The sequence below is a fragment of the Lolium rigidum genome, chromosome 2 (genome assembly GCF_022539505.1).
Source record: "Lolium rigidum isolate FL_2022 chromosome 2, APGP_CSIRO_Lrig_0.1, whole genome shotgun sequence".
Classification (NCBI taxonomy): domain Eukaryota; kingdom Viridiplantae; phylum Streptophyta; class Magnoliopsida; order Poales; family Poaceae; genus Lolium; species Lolium rigidum.
Window position 1 is genome coordinate 36,833,207 of NC_061509.1, and position 18,497 is coordinate 36,851,703.

The 18,497-nt window shown below is 47.3% G+C and overlaps 2 protein-coding genes across 2 annotated transcripts; both read left to right on the forward strand.

Annotated features, from left to right (window-relative positions):
- Positions 1-2,825: 2,825 nt before the first annotated feature.
- Positions 2,826-4,181, forward strand: LOC124689520. The gene has a single exon (XM_047223038.1). It carries the CDS (start codon positions 2,826-2,828, stop codon positions 4,179-4,181), a length of 1,356 nt encoding a protein of 451 aa, XP_047078994.1.
- An 11,760-nt stretch (positions 4,182-15,941) lies between these two features.
- LOC124691580 (high-affinity nitrate transporter 2.1-like) lies at positions 15,942-17,474 on the forward strand. Its single transcript, XM_047224871.1, has one exon. The coding sequence runs from the start codon at positions 15,942-15,944 to the stop codon at positions 17,472-17,474; it is 1,533 nt and encodes a 510-aa protein (XP_047080827.1).
- The last annotated feature ends 1,023 nt before the right edge of the window (positions 17,475-18,497 follow it).

Genomic DNA, 18,497 nt, shown 5'->3' on the forward strand with positions numbered 1-18,497 from the left:
GAGTAGCGGCCCAGTAACATACGGCTAGCCCATTTGACGTGAATGAACGACGCGATCAGATGCGAGCAACGTTTCGGCAACTTCGCAAGATCTGTACCATCTAGCAACATAATCAGACGGTGGAGAGCCCCAAATCGCTGTGGATGGGCGTAGCTGGTTAAGTTATACTGTTAACTAATTATAATGAAGTAATGATGTCACAAGTTCACGATTAAGAGATCAAATATGAAAAGAAAACAACTATCATAATATCACGATTTTTTTTTTCAAAAATGAGGTTGAAACCTCTAACATAAATTGCTACATTGGTATCGACTAGTGGCCTGCATCCATCCACATTCACGCGTTCGATGAGATCCATCAATAAACTCCAGCCGTATCCATATGCATGGCAATTGGTTTCATCCACCGGAGCGAGCAGACCTAGAAAAGCAGATAGTACTGTAGTGTCTTGGAGTCTGGACTGGACGGATGTAGCGAGCAGAGACGTGTTTGGTTCCTGATCGTTTTCTCTAGCGCTTATGGTATGTCAGTGAATGCTTTGCTAGCCAGGTAGATTCTGGTGGTATTCATCCATCCACGCATCCCTGGAAGTGGCTTAACCTTGAACTGCATGCGTGTCTGCTACCCGGCCGGTGGTGGTGGTTGATCGCAGGGGCAAACCTTGCTGATCAGTTATGGAAGATCCGGTGACAGATTGAGATGGGGGGCCGGCCTAGCGGTGGTGGTACGGATCAGTCTTCGTGCTGCAGGGTCCTACGTACCCGCCGTAGACGAGGGGTCAGAATCAGAACTGGAAATGGAGACAGGGTCGACGGTACAGTGAGCGAGGGCGCGGTGCCGCAGACCGAGAAGACCAAGGTGGCAGGGATCATGGCGGAGCGTAGGAAGGCGCGCGGTCCTGGCGAGGATACGCGGTCTTCGCTGGCGCCTCAGTCCAAGCTGCGCGCGTCCAACAGTAGACAGTCATGCAAACTTATGAAAGCGATGACATTCATTGCTCCCTATTGTTAATCATCGAGAAGGTCTTTCTCCGACCACTTCAGTTGTTGCGTGAAATATTTAGCCTTTTCCTTGGAAATTTGGTTGCTGCGTCACTCAGGTACAATGTATTGTCAAAGAAAAAAGCTACGTACAGTCAGTAAAATATTTGTACTGTAGTATCCAAAGTAATGTTTTTTTTGAGATTTCACATGCCTTTATTCATATCGATTCAAAGATTACAGGCATATCTAAACCAGGAGGTGGCCCTAATAACCACACAAAACGACCTGGTGGCAAGGATGAAGCAAACCTTGCCAAGCGATGAGCTTCAACATTACACTCCCTTCTCTCATGGGTGAAAAAGGTAAAGCCTCTCTCTCTACTACTACCCTTGATCTCCATGATGATGCTCCCCAAGTATCCCTTGTAGTCACTATGAAGGGCATTCACCACCTCGAGGCAATCCGATGCCACCTGCACCGGTCCTACTAGAAGGTCATCAGCAATGTCCAGAGCTTCTCGACAAGCCAAAGCTTCCAAGTATCTAGGGTTAGTAATACCCTCATAAACCATTGCCGAAGCTCCCAGGTATGTGCCATTTCTGGACCTGCAAACCGCGGCTACCGCACACTTTGATTCAGATTTCGCCACCGCCGCATCAACATTGATCTTGCTCCTGCCTGCAGGGGGAGCGATCCATGACACCTGCCTCGGAACAGCTGCAGGCTTGCGCTGCTGCAGCTGGGCTTCCTCTCTCACAGCAGCCAGGTCCGATAGGAAGTTGTTGACAAAACCACCGTTGCCATCGGACTCTGGTAAATGTCCTCATGCATTGCCTTCCTCTTCGCATGCCATATCGCCCATAGAGTTACAAGCATACGAATGAGATCGTCTTTTCCCATAGACTCTATCATATGGAACAGCCATTGCTTTGATGTGGGCTCTGTCGATAGAGATATATGCTCAGTGATATCATCTGATGTTAGCGCCCACACACAACGTGCAAGATTGCACTCAATCAAAGAATGTCGCCAGAAGTCCTCCAACCCGCAGATAGAGCATGCCCGCGTTGGCGCCATCTGACGGTGATGTCGAATGTCCTCCGTTAGTATCGAGTGGAGTTGGACTGCGGTCTAGGGCCGATTGTTCCAGACTTCCCGCAGAGGAAGCATGCGTGATTGTAACCAGATTTTGTTAAACCGACTTGATTTGGGCTAAACTGCACGAAGCAAAACCTCAAACTCGCCATACTCTGTCCCTCGCCTTTCACGAGCGCCGCCGCCAACGTATGATGAAGATGGCGAAGCGTCCGTCCATGTTAGCCCAGACCCGGTAGCACTCTCGCCGTTCTGATACCAAGTACAGCCCCTGCCGTCGAGTGCTTTCCGACGATGCTGACGACGAGCTTCCGGCGAGACGACGATGCACGTACCGATCAGCAACTCCGCTAAGATGCTCACGTGCAAACCAACCAGCTAGCCTTGATCTGTTGATCTCTAGCTATAACAACACACGCGACACAAGAATTGTTTGGATCGCCACAGGCACATATCGTGCCTTTGCTTTGTATTGAATCTCACAACTCACGGCGGTGTTACAGGGTAGATTACATGGATAAATATACTAGGCAGCCTTGCCGACTAGAACTACTACTAGTACGACTCGGTTTCTAGCTCCTAGCTAAATACACACGTAAACTCAAGGACCTAGCCGGACTAAGACACTTGACGTATCCTGGTCATATACAGCTCCTATACGCCCCTTGGCCTGTAAACCTAGCGGTGCCTCTACTGAAACCCAACACTAGAAGCCCTAGCCACCAACAGAATCCGCCCACCGCCATGCCGCCGTTCCGGCGCTGGGCAGATCTTCCGCCGGAACTCCTATGCTTCATCTGCGACGGCCTCGACCTCAACGGCTACGTCAGCTCGCGGGGGGTCTGCACCGCGTGGCGATGCGCGCTCGTGCCGCCCACCCCGTCCCTCCTCCTCGTCCCCGACGACGACAGGTGCTGCCCGTCCGCCGCCTCCCTCCCCATGCACCGCTCCTTTGCGCTCAAGCCCTTCCCCCCTGGGAGACCACGCGTCGTCGGCTCCAGTAACGGATGGCTCGCCCTCTCCATCGACAGCCTAACGTTCAGCATCTTCAATCCCACCACCGCCACCGAGATCGTCCTTCCGCCGCTGATCTACAAGGGAACCTGGTTCTCCAAGTCCAAGCTCGTCTTCACGCCCAACCCCGCTAGCGACGACTTCATTGCCGCCGCCATCTGCGACCTGGACAGGCTCGCCTACGTCACCTCCGGCGCCAGGAGGTGGGCCATCCTCGATCCCGTGCCCTTAGCCCGCGGGGATCGGCTCGTCGACTTAGTCTACCATGAAAACGGCAAGGTCTACTGCCTCACCTGGTATGGAGACGTGCACGTGCTCCTTCTACCCGAGCGCCGCCGCCGAAAATCAATTCTGGTCGAGAAGCCAAGGGCACCGTTACTCTCGTCTACGGAAAAACCTTTGCAAGTGCGGAGGCCACAACATCAGCGTTGTATTCGTCTTACGGGAGCTACTCCTATATCTGTTAAGCTTGAGCCAGAACCAGACCTGAATGCGCCGGCCATAGTTGAGCCCTTGGTGTCTGGAGGCAACCTTCCGTTCAGCCCCGCCACCAGTTTTGCTCCGCCATACAATACCCTCAGGACGTTCACTAGTGCCAAGAACCTTGTGTTCTGCGAGGGCAATTTGTACCAGATATGGAGGAATACGAGCTGCAGGATTACTCTCCACCTACCAGCAGGAGGTGGTCATCGCCGTCTAGAAGACAATGAAGTGTTCGTTCTGCGGTATCAACCGCAGCGCCAGCCATGCTGGGATGTGGTGACCGACTTGGGGGGCTACTCGGTCTTTCTCGGGAGGAACAATGCGGTGTCAATGTATTGTCAAGGTGTTCCGGGGCTCAAGGGTAATTGTGTCTATTGGATCGGCGGCAGAGGTAGGGATCAGGCCATGGTATTCGACATGACAACCGGGAGGTCTACACCTTGCCTTCCTGCTGCACCTGGGGGTGCTCCGCAAAGCACAATTTGCTGGTACTTCTTCAGCGACATGGAGAATAACTGCAGCAATAGTCGAGGAGAAAGCGTTAATCACAGTGTGGGAGTTCGAGCTAATCCAGAAAAACAACAAGATAGTATCGAAGAATGATGTGTCGCAGGAGCATTGAGAAATCATATAGACGAGGATCTGAAGGTGAGGTTATTTTCGCTCATTTGTGATATTGTTACCATGTACAAACATATTATGAAAGAATATATAACTGACTCCAATGGTGTGTGTGGATTTCCTGTTGTTAGCCGTCGTTTCTAATGGCCCCTTTCTGTAGGCTTGATTAACCATACTTATTTGCTTGCAAAGTTTATGTACTAAGAGCATGTCTAACAGACCCCTCATTTGCTCGCCCCGTATCGAGCGAGTACAGGCCATGTATCAGAAAAATTAATCATAGTTCATCACGCACAAACCATTCCGTCTAACAGAACCCTTACTTCACCCCGTATTTTTAAAATTTGCAAAACCCGGGAGAATTCATAGAGTTCATCACATTGATCGTAGATAGGGATTTACAAAATTGCGCGATCCTACTGGATCGCGACTTCTACAATGGCACCTAGTCATCGAGGATGACGATTTGGGCAGTTGCGGCGGCCTCCTGCGCCTTCATCTCCTCGACGGCGACGATGGCCTGCGCCGCCTCCTCCGCCTCCGCCCAAGCCTTGTCGGCGGCCTCCTTCTTGGACGCGGCCACCGCCTCCAAGAAGAGGGGGTCCTCCCCCGGCGCCTCCTCTTTCTCTGCCGCTGGAGCTCCCCTCCCATGCGGCCTTCCAGGAGCGCTGCAGCTCCCACTCGCTCCGCCATTTGTCGAACTCGCCGCCGCTCATCGGCTTGAGCGGCGGGTCGACCTTGTGGTAGCGGCCGCCCTCCGCAAAGTCGACGAGCTTCGGCGGCACCTAGTCGGAGCTGGCGTATTTGCACGCCGCACGCCGACTCCCGGCGGCGGAGAACTTGTAGTGGAGGTGCCACACCTCCTCCATCATCGCCGGCTCGCGGGATCGCTTAGATCCGGCGGCGGGCGAGACGCTACTCCTCCGCGAAGCACTCATGGCCGGCGGCGATGCAAATGCGGTGGGCCACGCGTGCGAATTGCTCGCCGGAGTGGGTGCGGGGAGGCGGCGGCGCACGGCGGGGCTAGGTTTGCTTGTGAGGGGTTGGACCCCCACTCGCACCTTCACTCTGTATTTGTAAGGGGCGGCGGGGTGGATTTGACAGGCCCCGTATTTTGCCGGTACGGGCCGGTCCGAATACGGGGCCTGCTAGACGGCGCGAAACGCTCTTACCCCCTATCCCACCGAAATTATACGGGATGCACGCGTTTTGAGGGGCCTGCTAGACATGCTCTAAGCTGGTGATGAGTGGATGAAACCCATTGTAGATTATCCATAGTGTCGGGAGAGTTATATGATAACCAGGGTAATTAATCTCCATAGTAGCATAAATGTTTGATTTAAAAAGAAAGATTAGCACACTCGGATGAAATTCAGACATTCAAGAATTGGAAACATCAAAAAGATGTTCCCCCAGAAGAAGAAAACAAACAACATTCAATTATTTTTCAATGGCATCTTTCATATGCATTGGCACCCGTTTGTATCCATCGTCGATCACATGGCCAACTAAGCTCTGTCTAGCATAGATTCTAACTAGCACACCCATGCGTTCTATTGGGAGCTAGCTTTGGTAATCTGCTTAGCCGGCCACTGGCGTTTGACAGATTGATCCATCAGACCATCAATAACACAACAGCCGTATCCATGCATGGCAATTGGTTTCCTTCATTAAAGCAAGCAGACAAGAGCAGATCTGGAAAAGTACATTCATATCCTGGAAGAACCGGCCGAATGTATAGCGAGCAGACGTGTTCGGTTCCTGGTCACTAGGATGGGTATTCTTCGTAGCTACTAGATACTTTCACCAACTTAAGATTCGTAGCTGCTGAGTGCTGAGTGCTGACTAGGCCAACCAGAACATGCATGGCTGCATTTCTTCTGCAGGCACCATGTAAGCAGCTATATATGCATGTGGCGGCCGGTGGAATCATCAGTGTAAACTATTGCAGACAAGCCGCCGATTGATTCCTGCACCTATGCTAGTTAGCAGTACAATCTGAACCTTGTTAATTCTGCACTCCACGGCCCTTAATCGATCCAGCAGTATAAACTTTGTTTGCATTGCTCGGTTGGTTTTGACTAGTTTTGACCCGGCAAATCGGCATGGGGCACAGCGGTGGTGTGGAGCAGTCTCCGTGCAGGGTTCTGCCTATCATTGACGAAGGATCGGAATCGGAGATGGAGTGGGACGACACAGCATCGTCCGTGGGCGCAGGGATAGAGACGACAGCGAAGGAAGCGCGGTCCATCGTCGTCGACCGGAGGAAGGCAGTTGTGGCGAGGATGAGGGAGCTTCTTCGGCGAGCCGTGGCACAGTCTTCATCGTCGGCGCCTCCATCCAAGCTGCGCACGCCGACCGTGTTGGCCACCGCCAAGAAATGGAAGGTAACCAAAGTCGGCTGGTGTTTGAAATTAATCTAGAATTGCCGATTAACTGAATGTTGTGTTCATCCTCTGATAATGAATGGATTGTAGAGGGCGGTGAGCTTCAAGAGCAGGGACCATTGGCGGCGGCAGGCGGTGGACTGCGGGAGCTCGACGTCGTCAGTGTCCAGCAGCAGGAACAGCTTCGAAAGCCGGGACGCCACCGTCTTCCCGTGTCCGGCACAGTCCCGTCAGCAGCACCATGCTAAGTGGGTCACCACGGATTCTGACTGTAAGCTCAGCATCTTGCAAATCCTAATTCCTGCGTGTTTAATTAATGGAGCTGGATGCTTGTCTTGATCTATGCTCATTTTGTTTTTGTTTCGGTTATGAATAATTCACAGTCGTCGTGCTGGAACTCTAAGCCTAGACGACCTCGACGAACTCAACGGAAGCCCAGCCCGGTTATTGGTCTTACTAGGCCGACTGTAGTGGGCCGCTTGTAGATGTCAAATGGTCTCTGCGTCCAAAGAAACAGGGCGCATTATGGCCTGGCAAGTATGTTTGTGTTTCTAAAGGGGAATTTTGTATTTTCTCTATATGATGAGTCAAGCTTGTTTAGTGTATACTAGATAAAACCCCGCCCGTTGCTGCAGAGCAGATGAGTGCATTTGCAAAGCAATTCATTTAACTCTTCATTTGGGTAACCATAGGTTGACTTTTGTTGCTTACACGATAATGTTCAAGTTCATCGACATTTGCTATGTGGCGCTCCGAATCAGTACACAACTATTACAATAGAAAATAAAATATATCCGCTCAATCCATGGTAGTTTGCGACCAATATCTCACTGTTGTGATCTCAGTTGATCAAACACCAAGCAGAACTATCAAGCACCGATGAGGTTTACTAAATACAATCTGCACAAATTCTAGTTAAATGGAAGTCGGCGGCTGGAGCGCAACGAACGGGTGTTTAATGCCCACAGTTCGACGGCTCGGTGTGTTGTGGCTTCGGTTCTAGGCACCTGGGACAGTTGGGTTGTTGGTAGAGGTAGGCGTCATGGAGATGTAACTTAGCCAGTTTGCCGTTGCCTTTGGTGCCGGGGTTCATTTGTAATCTTGGGGTTTTCTCTAATCTTAATACAAAACGCGCGGAGCTCCTGCGGGTACTCGAAAAAAGTTAAGTGAAAGTTTTATTGAGCTTCTCGACATAAGCTGGAGAGTTCGATCAACTAATAAAGTATCAAATGGTCTAGGTTTTAGTTCATACTATTATCAGGATTGTGCAGATAGGCAGATAATAGATCTATTCTAGAGATGAATGCTTATGTTTCCCAGATAACTATCACACTGAGGAGAATTTACACACGGAGAAAATCAAGGGGTTAGTCGGCAGCTATAAGATGGAGAGCAGAATTAAGGGTTTGTTTGGATGGGAGCCCCAGGCTGCCAAGCCAAATAATTGGTCGTTGACCAAATGTTTGGCCATCGTTTGGATTGAAGCCTATTTATTGGCGCGCCCAGGCTGCATTCTGCTCTGTAGTATAGTTTTGCGTCCAGAAGTTGGCAAGGTGCGTGCGGCAGAAAGCTGCGCCAAAATTTTGGCTCGCCCTTGCGTTGGCAGGGCAAATGCAGGCAACAACCAAACGTGCCCTAAGTATCTTATAATAAAATGAAATATTCGAACTTTGGGGATCCGTAAATTTCGTACTCAGATGCCTCTAATCTGGTTAGCATGTTTAATATTAAGGAAGATGGATAAGAGATGCACCGTTCCTTCAAATTGACTTGAGGCAACTACACATAGTATCACGAAAGAGAGTTGATGGAAAATGAAGAAAAAAAATCAAGTGAACTGAACCAAGCTAATTACAATATTTTCACTGTATCACAATCTTTTCGCAGCAATTGCAGATCTGCTGCCATAGTTCAAGCCTCTGCATGCCCTCACCTTGTCCTACGCATGCATATTCAATAGGAGAAAAATCAAACAAATATCCAACGAAAATCACCTGATACCATTGTAGAGAAGAGAGATAGACAGGATGATGTCTTCGGAGTACATGGAGCTGACTACAAGATAAAAGGCAGCGTGTGGATTTACTCTGATGATGGAGATATCATTGTAGGGATCGAAGAGAGATAGACAAGATGATATCTTCCGAGTACATGGAGCGTCCATAGGCACCAGCGCCATCGGGAGCGACCAACGCCATTGCCAAAAGTAGTTGGTCTGAGAAGGATTGAAGAACTAATATAAAAAAAATGACAAAAATTGTACGATTCAGTATGCCATGCTATGGAAATAGAGGTGTGCTTCAGTTAGCCAATGAAGGAGTATGGAGAGATCCTGGCCATCCAAGGGAGGCCAAAATTTGCAAAGGGGGACACTGAAGCAAAACCCATAGAAATAGCTGAGTTGTACTATTATTAGAAGTTGTTGCAGATTGCTTGAAGAAGCTACATGACAACTTCCTGATATGAAAGAACTTCATGAAAAATATTGCATGTCCAACAGATGGCGAGTCACTGAAAGGAATGAGCATCCATGGGAAAATTAATTGCCAAGTGCTTAAAATATTTGACACATAAAAGTAGTAGCGAATGGTGAACAACATATAAATTATAATCGGCAAGTTATTATTATGAAATTGCGTAAAAAATGTGTTTAGAAATAATTTGATTCAAATCAATTTGAAAGGTGCCTTACAAATTAACAGGTAAATAAGATATAAATAAATCGAGGGTTCAAAGAATATGTCCGACGCAAAAACCACAAGACAGTCCGGCTAGTCATGTTCCCAACGCGATGGACAGTCCGGCCAAATTGCACCGGACCGTCCGGGGCGGACTATCCGGCCATTTATCGCGTTGTCACGCCGCCGTCTAGCCTGCACGCCGCCCCAACCATACCGGTACGGCCCTATGAGATATTGCCGAGACTCGTGTCGTCCAGCTTCGCCTCAGAGTGCCTCGTGGCTGCCCATCACCACCTTGTTGCCCCTCCCGCCCGACGGCCATAACCGCCACCGCGTGGACGAATCGTCACCAATAATCCACGTACATACATAATTATATACAGACGTATGTGGCATATTCATACAATTTATTTGGATCATACGGGTTTTGTACATGGCTACGTATACCCGTTTAATATTAAACGAAGGGGTATCAAGCGATCTCGGCCGTCCTTGTATTTAAGTTTGCTTTGAGTTTAGATGAGGGGTTGTACCGGAGCCTCACGGAGATAGAGAATAAAAGGTGCAGGCCTCGATGGGAGTTGCTGCAGCCCTTGGCATGATGATTCAGATCAAGATGGACAGGACATAGGGGCTCGGTGCGGTGACAGTTGAGTGGGTCACCACGGATTCTGACTGTAAGCTCAGCATCTTGCAAATTCTGATTCGTGCGTTTTTAATGGAGCTGGATGCTTGCCTTGATCTATGCTGATTTTGTTTTTGTTTCGTTGACGAATAATTCACAGTCGTCGTGCTGGAACTTTAAGCCATAGACGGTGGAGGCGCTGGGGAGACGCGATCACGCGACGACTCGAAATCGTTAAAAAAAGATCGATCTTCGTGAAGAGAAGATAACTCGCTCCGCACGCGATAAGTGGCGCGCTGTGGTGCCAGAAAATCCCTAAGAAGTGGTCTCCCTGCTCGCCACGTATCGCAAGAGGAAGCAAGGTGGGATGGGGGAGGAGAGAGAAGACTGAGTTGTGTCAGTTTTTCCCTTTTTCTTCAGATTCGTTTTTCAAAATGAAATATCTTGAGAACCGTAAGTCCAAATTGCGAACCGCTTTCACTTTTGAGATCCTCGCGTCGAGATCTTCAAAACTAGATCTCATGTTGATAGGTTTGGAGATACTTTTTTTTCGTACTTCCAATAATATTATGATTGTACCTGTGGTGTGTACGTAACTGTACTCGTGTTTTAACTGAAAAATACTTCTGTTTTTAGTGTATTTGGTGCAATTTTTCCCTTTACTCGCTAACTGTACTCGCCCTTTTGCGGGACTATACCTGTACTTACACGCTGCTCGTGTGCGCCACTGTACTTCTGTACATGTACTTGCTCGTGTTCACGACTGTACCTGCTCGTATGCGCGTTTGTACCTGCTCGTCTGCGTGACTGTACTTGTACTCGCTCGTGTGTTCAACTGTACTCGTGTGTTGTGTGTGACTGTACATGCTCGTGTGCACGACTGTACCTGCTCGTGCGCGTGACTGTACTTGTACTCGCCTGTGTGTTCAACTGTACTCGTGTGTTATGCGTGACTATACCTGCTCGTGTGCACGACTGTACCTGCTCATGTGCGGGACTGTACCTGCTCGTGTGCGTGACTGTACTTCTACTCGCCTATGTTGTCAACTGTACCCGTGCGTTATACACAACTGTACTCGTGTGTTGTAAGTGCTATTCGTGACTTACCCGTGTGAATTTGTAACTGTACTTATCGGTGTATTTGGTTGTTCTTGTGCTCAAGGTGCAAGGCGTACGTGAGTTATTTTGATTGAAGGATGTGCTAGCTTAAGATTGGGAGAGAGAAATTGTATGATTGATTAGCTGATTGATTAATGGATGCGTCTGGCTCACGATGGATGCCCAGCAGGTGTACTCATTCGCTCGGGATAACGCATGCAGGCGTGGTACTCGCGACGGATGCAGGAGAGGGCGTATGCGCGGGGCAGGAGAGCGTGTACCTGGGCGCGGAGCGTACGCACGGGGCGCTCTTTTTATTTTGACACGTGTTGGTTTTTCGTACGTTTTGCGGGAGGACGTTTCTCTTCGTGAAGGTTGGTTTTAGGTAGTGGTACCCCGTGTGTGTACGCTGTACCTGAGAGTAGCAAACAAAAAAAAGGAATCAAGGCCCACAAAACTGTCTTTGGCGTGTGTGTACACTGCACCGGCCGGAGAGTAGCAGAGAATCAATTTCACTATAAAAAATGCAGAGCTAAGAACTAATAAATGAAGAATTGGATGTCAATCAATCATGCAAGCTGAATAAAATATTTAACATACGATAAAATCGATCTTCCTCTAAAAGAAGTTCAAGCAACCGGTAAGTGAGCGTAAGAGGAAGAGGCGATCAGGAGAGCCGGCGGCTAGAACCCATATAGGGTTCCATTCTCCTCGCCGGTGACGTCGTTGGTCCGCTCCACCTCCGGTGCCCTCGGGGCCTTGGAGATGTGGCGGACCACGACATCTTGCCCGCGGGTAGTTTCCGTTCTTTTTTTAGATTGTTTTTTGTGTCTTCTTCAGGATGGCCAGGGGACATCTACATTCTGTAATCAGAATAAGGTACTCCCCGTCCTACACTCGCTCTGGTGGTGCATCTAGCGCTAATGGGGGGAGCGTGTGGAGTTGTTTGTCCGCTGGATCTCCTGAGATCTGGTCGGTTTTCGTATTCATGGTGCGGTTTCATGCCATTATTTTCTGATTTACGGTTTTCATCATTGGCGATGGTTGCTGCTCTAAGATTACATGATAAGAAGATGTGGTTCATTTCCCATCCTGACTTGAAATGATAGAATGAACATCCGATGGGCCATGGAACTTAATGGACCAACAACAAACAATAGTTGAGATTTGATATAGAGACTTAGTTGAGATTTGTCGTGACGTTCCAAAACCCTAGAGATGGTGTCTGAGACGTTATTCAGTTTTAAAGACTTCATATAATCCCTAAGCTCTCCATATTGCAGCACTCGGCTTAATGAAACGAGCAACAAAAGTAGAGGAAAAACTATGGCTACCCCCATAGCCAGACAACAATAATAGGACTAAGTGAGTATCGATCTTTCGATGAAGGGTTTTGGCCATGCCGCCAATCTGGAAAGAGCATGTTACGGTGGCCATTGTTAACCTCGTGATTTATCCCACATTTATAAAGTGTGTTCCCCGGTGAAGATACACGAGGCCTGCCCTACTTTTCACTACCTTTTCCTTAGCACAAGATTGTTCTTATCTTAGCATCATACTCACATGTGTCCATGTGGGGCTTAAAAAGAGCAAGTGACCTTTTGATACATATGTGCAAGAAAATCATACATCCATTTGGGAAATGTGAAATCACAAATTATTAAATTCATCTATAGTATTATATGTAGCAACATTTAATCTTACAATTAGCACTTGTTTATACATAACTAGGTAATTTCCTTGCTCAATTATTAAATCTGATAACTTCGTAACCAGTTGCCACGTGTATATGTTTTTTGTACGCAGCAAAATTTAAATGCAACATGGGCCACTAATAATTTCACATGAAGAAGTAAAAGAATTATATCTATCTTGTGTAAAAGATAATAAAGACAAAATCATTTACAACCTTCAATGCAGTGTGAGACACAAAGCATCAATTATCCAGTACGTACAAATTCTGTAATGTGTTTCAATAAAAGAAAATGATGTTGATGAATCATCCATTTAAAACATGTTGGAAGTTAAAATTCAAAAAAACATGTCGGAGGTTTAGATGGAAGGTCTGATCTGACCACTGGACTTGATGATAAGCTAAAAAGGACAACCGTACCGTGTTAATGCGTAAATTAAGCAGGTTCGCGAGGATGATGCGGTCAGATACTTTAGCTCGTAAAAATTGTGAGCACCCATTGATCATCGAACAGCGCAGACTTACCTGCTAATCGACAGACAGAGACAGGCATCCTCTCCTTGACTCTCGGAACCATTCACATTATCACATATGTACATACATGCACTTCGACTGATTGAACAAGAATTTATATAATTGGTACGGCAACCCTGTGATAAGTCGAAACTCCAAAGGGCCAGGCAGTTGCCAGATTTTCAATTCAGGAAACCAAAACGCTCATAGTTTAAAATCAAATACGCTGCATGCGTCCACATCACCAGCTAATTAACCAGCTGCTGCACCGCACAATTACTTTATATGCTCATGTAGATTAATCAACCAGCTCAATTATTATGAGCATGTGCAATATATTTACTGGAGCAGCGAGATATTTCCTGGCCAGCTCACTAAGGTGTAGGGGCTAGCTATATATTTGTGCCTTGCTAGCAAGTAGCAACTAATTAATACAAGTGATGACAATTCCATGATGTGAACACATACGACGTCGTCCTGGCATCGAGGGGTTAATTAGCACTGTTGAATCACATAGCAATGACCTAGCTGGATGTAAATTAAGACAAAATGTGGTCATGGAATGATGCAAGCATAGACACGTAAGTACGACTTTTGCTGGATATTTGCATAAATCGCCATCGATCCGTATGATTCATTCTTCGACATTGTGCATGCGTGTGTGAATGAATGACATATATATATGTTGTGTATGTAGCTAAGTAGGGGCTCTCAAGAGGCAATTAACTAGTTAATTTGTCCCCATGAGGTGACTAATCGATCGTCGGCATATCGCCCCTATCGTTCCGAACGTAGCTAAGGTTTAAAACAAACAAAAATCAACCTAATGTATCTTCATTATCGAATTTAGATGTGGATGTCAGGGTTGACATCGGATTTGGAGTACGTAATTTGGACAGATTCGATTCTCTGAATTAAGGATTCACGACAAGACAGATCAATTCATAAGGCATGGTTAATCATCGTGGCCATCCAATTCCTGCAAAAGACATACAGATAGCCCAAGTGAGGCGGTTGTATCTTGATTAATTGTATTGTTCGATAAATGATGCTTTATTACTTTTGAGAAAGCAATTACATCCAGCCTCTGCATAACCAGGATGCACACAGTCGTTTATATGTCTCAAGTCAACCGTTGGAAAAAAAAAGCGAAATACATATCGGAGCGATGAATCATATGAAGCCTAGGGTGTGGGTGGGGCTGCAATCCGTAGACTATGCTGCGACCCATTTAGGGAAAAAGTATCCCTCGCCGTAGCCTTCAACCGTGTACAGACCTTCGTAAACAGGTATCGGTTCTCCACTCGCTAAAGAGGTAACCACGAACGGAGAATACCTGTACATTTGTAGATGACCTGCAAAACGGAACAAATTTTATCATTAAAAATCTTGTCATTTCTACATAGCCAAAGCGCACCCACCCTAAGGAGCAACTTAAACCTTGAATCGATACCATGAAGCCAATTGCCGAAGACATTGGCTACACTAGTCGGAGGATACATGCTAGCGCTACTTGGATGACCGACCATATAGATCTCGCAAATTGGCATTGGAAGAACAGGTGTTTAATAGTTTCATCATGATGACAGAAAACACACCGTATACTCCCATGCCAATTCCACTTAACAAGACTATCTTTGGTGGGGATAACTCCTCGACGAAGATACCATCCAATTTTTTTAATTTTTAATGGTATCTTCATCCAAGCTAGGAAAAAGGTGGTAAAAATTGAAAGAGAGGTCGATACCAAGTCTATCACCTCCAAGCTAGCTGTTGTGATCTTGTGGCAGCTCTTATTCCAAACAAATACGCATAGATTTATCCACCAAGTCAGCGTCCACACCATTCTGATAAGTTGATTCAGTTGGCCAGCTTATAGAGAAGTATAATGAAGTAAAGATGCCACAAGTTCGCGATTAAGATTCAAAATTTGCTTCCGCAAAGAAAAGAAGACATGAAAATATGAAAAGAAAAAACTATCATAATATCACGATTTTTTTTTTCTTTTCGAAAATGAGGTTGAAACCTCTAACATGTGCAAAATGAAATTTACTCGGACAAAATATCTGAAAGCAGCTGACGGAAGTGCGTATGTACTTAACACAAAGTGAAATCTACTCCATCTAGATTCAAACGGAAATTAAACTAACATTTCAGCCCTCTTTTCTGACGATCCTCAATAGAGAAGTCGGCTACATTTATATGTTCGAAATCTGCATCAAAATACACTAAACGAGTATAGGTCAACGTACACACATCTCTACGCGTCGAGTCACGCACACGCCAACCTTGATCCTTGGTGGATCCCATGGAGCAAAGTAAACGGAGCTCCAAAAGCCAGAGACACGGGAGATGCGGCGCAGAGGTTTCCTTAATTAGTACTAGAACCCGTTAAATTAGTAATTAATTTTCTCCTCTCTCTCTCCTCCAGATTCAGTTCCAGCACTACCAGGCGTAATTAACTTACTCACTACTCCGTCAGATGCAATTGTTAAACTGTTGATTGATGTTCTACGATGTCCAAAGGGCAGGCTCTGAATTCCAGCATAGCTACCAGAGAATCGATTGAGGGTATCATGCCAATGTCAACTCTACTGCCGGTTGCTATAAATACCCCGTTGATCCATGGAAGATTCACAACATAAACCACACCACCGCCATTACATTGCAAGCCAAGCTCGGCAGATAGCAGAGCAGCAACTAAGGAGTAGCAGCTAATTATTAGCTGCTATCAAAGAGGAAGATATGGAGGTGGAGGGTAGCGCCCATGGGGATGCGGGGAAGGCAGCACCAAGCAAGTTCTCGCTGCCGGTGGACTCGGAGAACAAGGCCAAGTCCTTTCGGCTTTTCTCCTTCGCCAACCCACACATGCGCACTTTTCACCTCTCGTGGATTTCCTTCTTCACGTGCTTCGTCTCCACGTTCGCCGCCGCTCCCTTGGTGCCCATCATCCGCGACAACCTCAACCTCGTAAAAGCTGATATCGGCAACGCCGGTGTAGCGTCCGTGTCTGGCTCCATCTTCTCTAGGCTTGTCATGGGCGCCGTATGCGACCTCCTTGGTCCGCGCTACGGTTGCGCCTTCCTCGTCATGCTTGCCGCGCCTACCGTCTTCTGCATGTCACTCATCGACGATGCAGCAGGGTATATCACTGTCCGCTTCCTCATCGGCTTCTCACTAGCCACCTTTGTGTCGTGCCAGTACTGGATGAGCACCATGTTCAATAGCAAGATCATTGGCACTGTCAACGGGCTCGCGGCAGGGTGGGGCAACATGGGTGGAGGTGCCACTCAACTCATCATGCCGCTCGTCTTCCACGCCATCAAGAAGTGCGGTGCCACAGCATTCGTGGCATGGCGCATCGCCTATTTTGTACCGGGGATGATGCACATCATCATGGGTCTACTCGTGCTCACACTGGGGCAAGATCTTCCCGATGGCAACCTCGCAAGCCTGCAGAAGAAAGGAGATATGAAGAAAGATAAGTTTTCCAAGGTGTTATTGGGCGCTGTTACAAACTACCGGACATGGATTTTCGTCCTCCTCTACGGCTACAGCATGGGTGTTGAGCTCACCACTGACAATGTCATAGCGGAGTACTACTTCGACCACTTCCACCTAGACCTCAGTACCGCTGGAACCATTGCAGCTTGCTTCGGCATGGCCAACCTCGTTGCTCGCCCAACGGGTGGCTACCTCTCCGACCTTGGTGCTCGTTACTTTGGTATGCGTGCTCGCCTCTGGAATCTCTGGATCCTCCAGACTGCCGGTGGTGCGTTCTGCATATGGCTCGGTCGCGCGTCTGAACTTCCGGCCTCTGTCACCGCTATGGTCCTCTTCTCTGTATGTGCCCAAGCTGCTTGTGGAGCCACTTTTGGCGTCGCTCCCTTCATCTCCCGGCGGTCCCTCGGTATCATCTCTGGACTAACGGGCGCTGGTGGGAATTTTGGTGCGGGGCTCACGCAGCTTCTTTTCTTCACGTCATCGCAGTACTCAACTGGCACTGGGCTTCAATACATGGGCATCATGATCATGTGTTGCACGCTTCCTGTTGCTTTCGTGCACTTCCCACAGTGGGGCTCCATGTTCTTCCCGGCCAACGCCAACGCCACTGAGGAAGATTTTTACGCGTCCGAGTGGACAGAGGAGGAGAAGCGCGAGGGACTGCACCTGCCCGGGCAAAAGTTTGCCGAGAACTGCCGCTCGGAGCGCGGTAGGCGCAATGTCATCCTCGCCACGTCCGCCACGCCACAAAACAATACACCCCAGCACGCATAAGATGTACTAGAACCTTATCTCTCACCTACGTCTTTATGTGTGCGACCCAAGTTTTTTACATATATACGCACACATACAATTCGTCGTTAGTATATACACACGTATATACATACGCCATGCATGGAGTCCAACGTAATAAGCTGTAGCGAGTTTTAGTTACCTTCTCTAGTATAGTCTATACAGGATGATGCTCTTGCGCTTCTGTGTGCGCATGTAATGTTCGAATGCTTGTGAGCGAGCTTTTGTGTACCACTGTGGAACCGATATTACAAGAAAATGTTTGAATTTTGAGACATGTATGTAGCCATTCCATATATACACCTCTGGTTGTTCCTCGAAGAAATTATGGAAACTTGGACATATATCCATGGGCTAGGGCTTGGAGAGGAGTAGTGCCATATATGCTCTAATACCATATTAAACCAACTAACCAAATGCAAATATTTGACTTTGTCTCCTCAATGCCCCCTAAACCAGTCAAAGATACACATCTTTACGAGCTGCTAAAATTTGCGTGCATGAGTTATGTAAACAGAATAATTGCTACAAGCAACGTTAAAATATTCAGATCAACGTACGGGTTGCTGCTTGATCAAAATTACTTCAAACTGTTAAGAGCCTATCTAAATTTCACAGCTGAAGAAAAAAAAAAAGACATAGTAGCGAGGTTCACAACAAAATATGCGAGAGTATCTCGTTAAAGAAAGATACACACAGTTTGCGCTTCAAAGTTCAAACTCAACCCCTTGTCATATACCATACAGTTGGATTTATCTTTCAGCTGTCGAGTATATTATTTGGAGTTGAAGTTTTTTTGACATTAAGAAGAAATGGTTTAATTATTTTATCGATAGTTATTTTCATACCAATCCAAAAAATATCTGCATGTGTTTCAAGATTAATTAGCAGCGTTGTACTGGGTGGAAAGACATTGTGTATCCTCATCTGGGTTTTAGGACATCGCGAAACAGAAGGGACGGATGGCTTGCCTTGGTCCAGCAACGAGCAACATGAGCTATATAT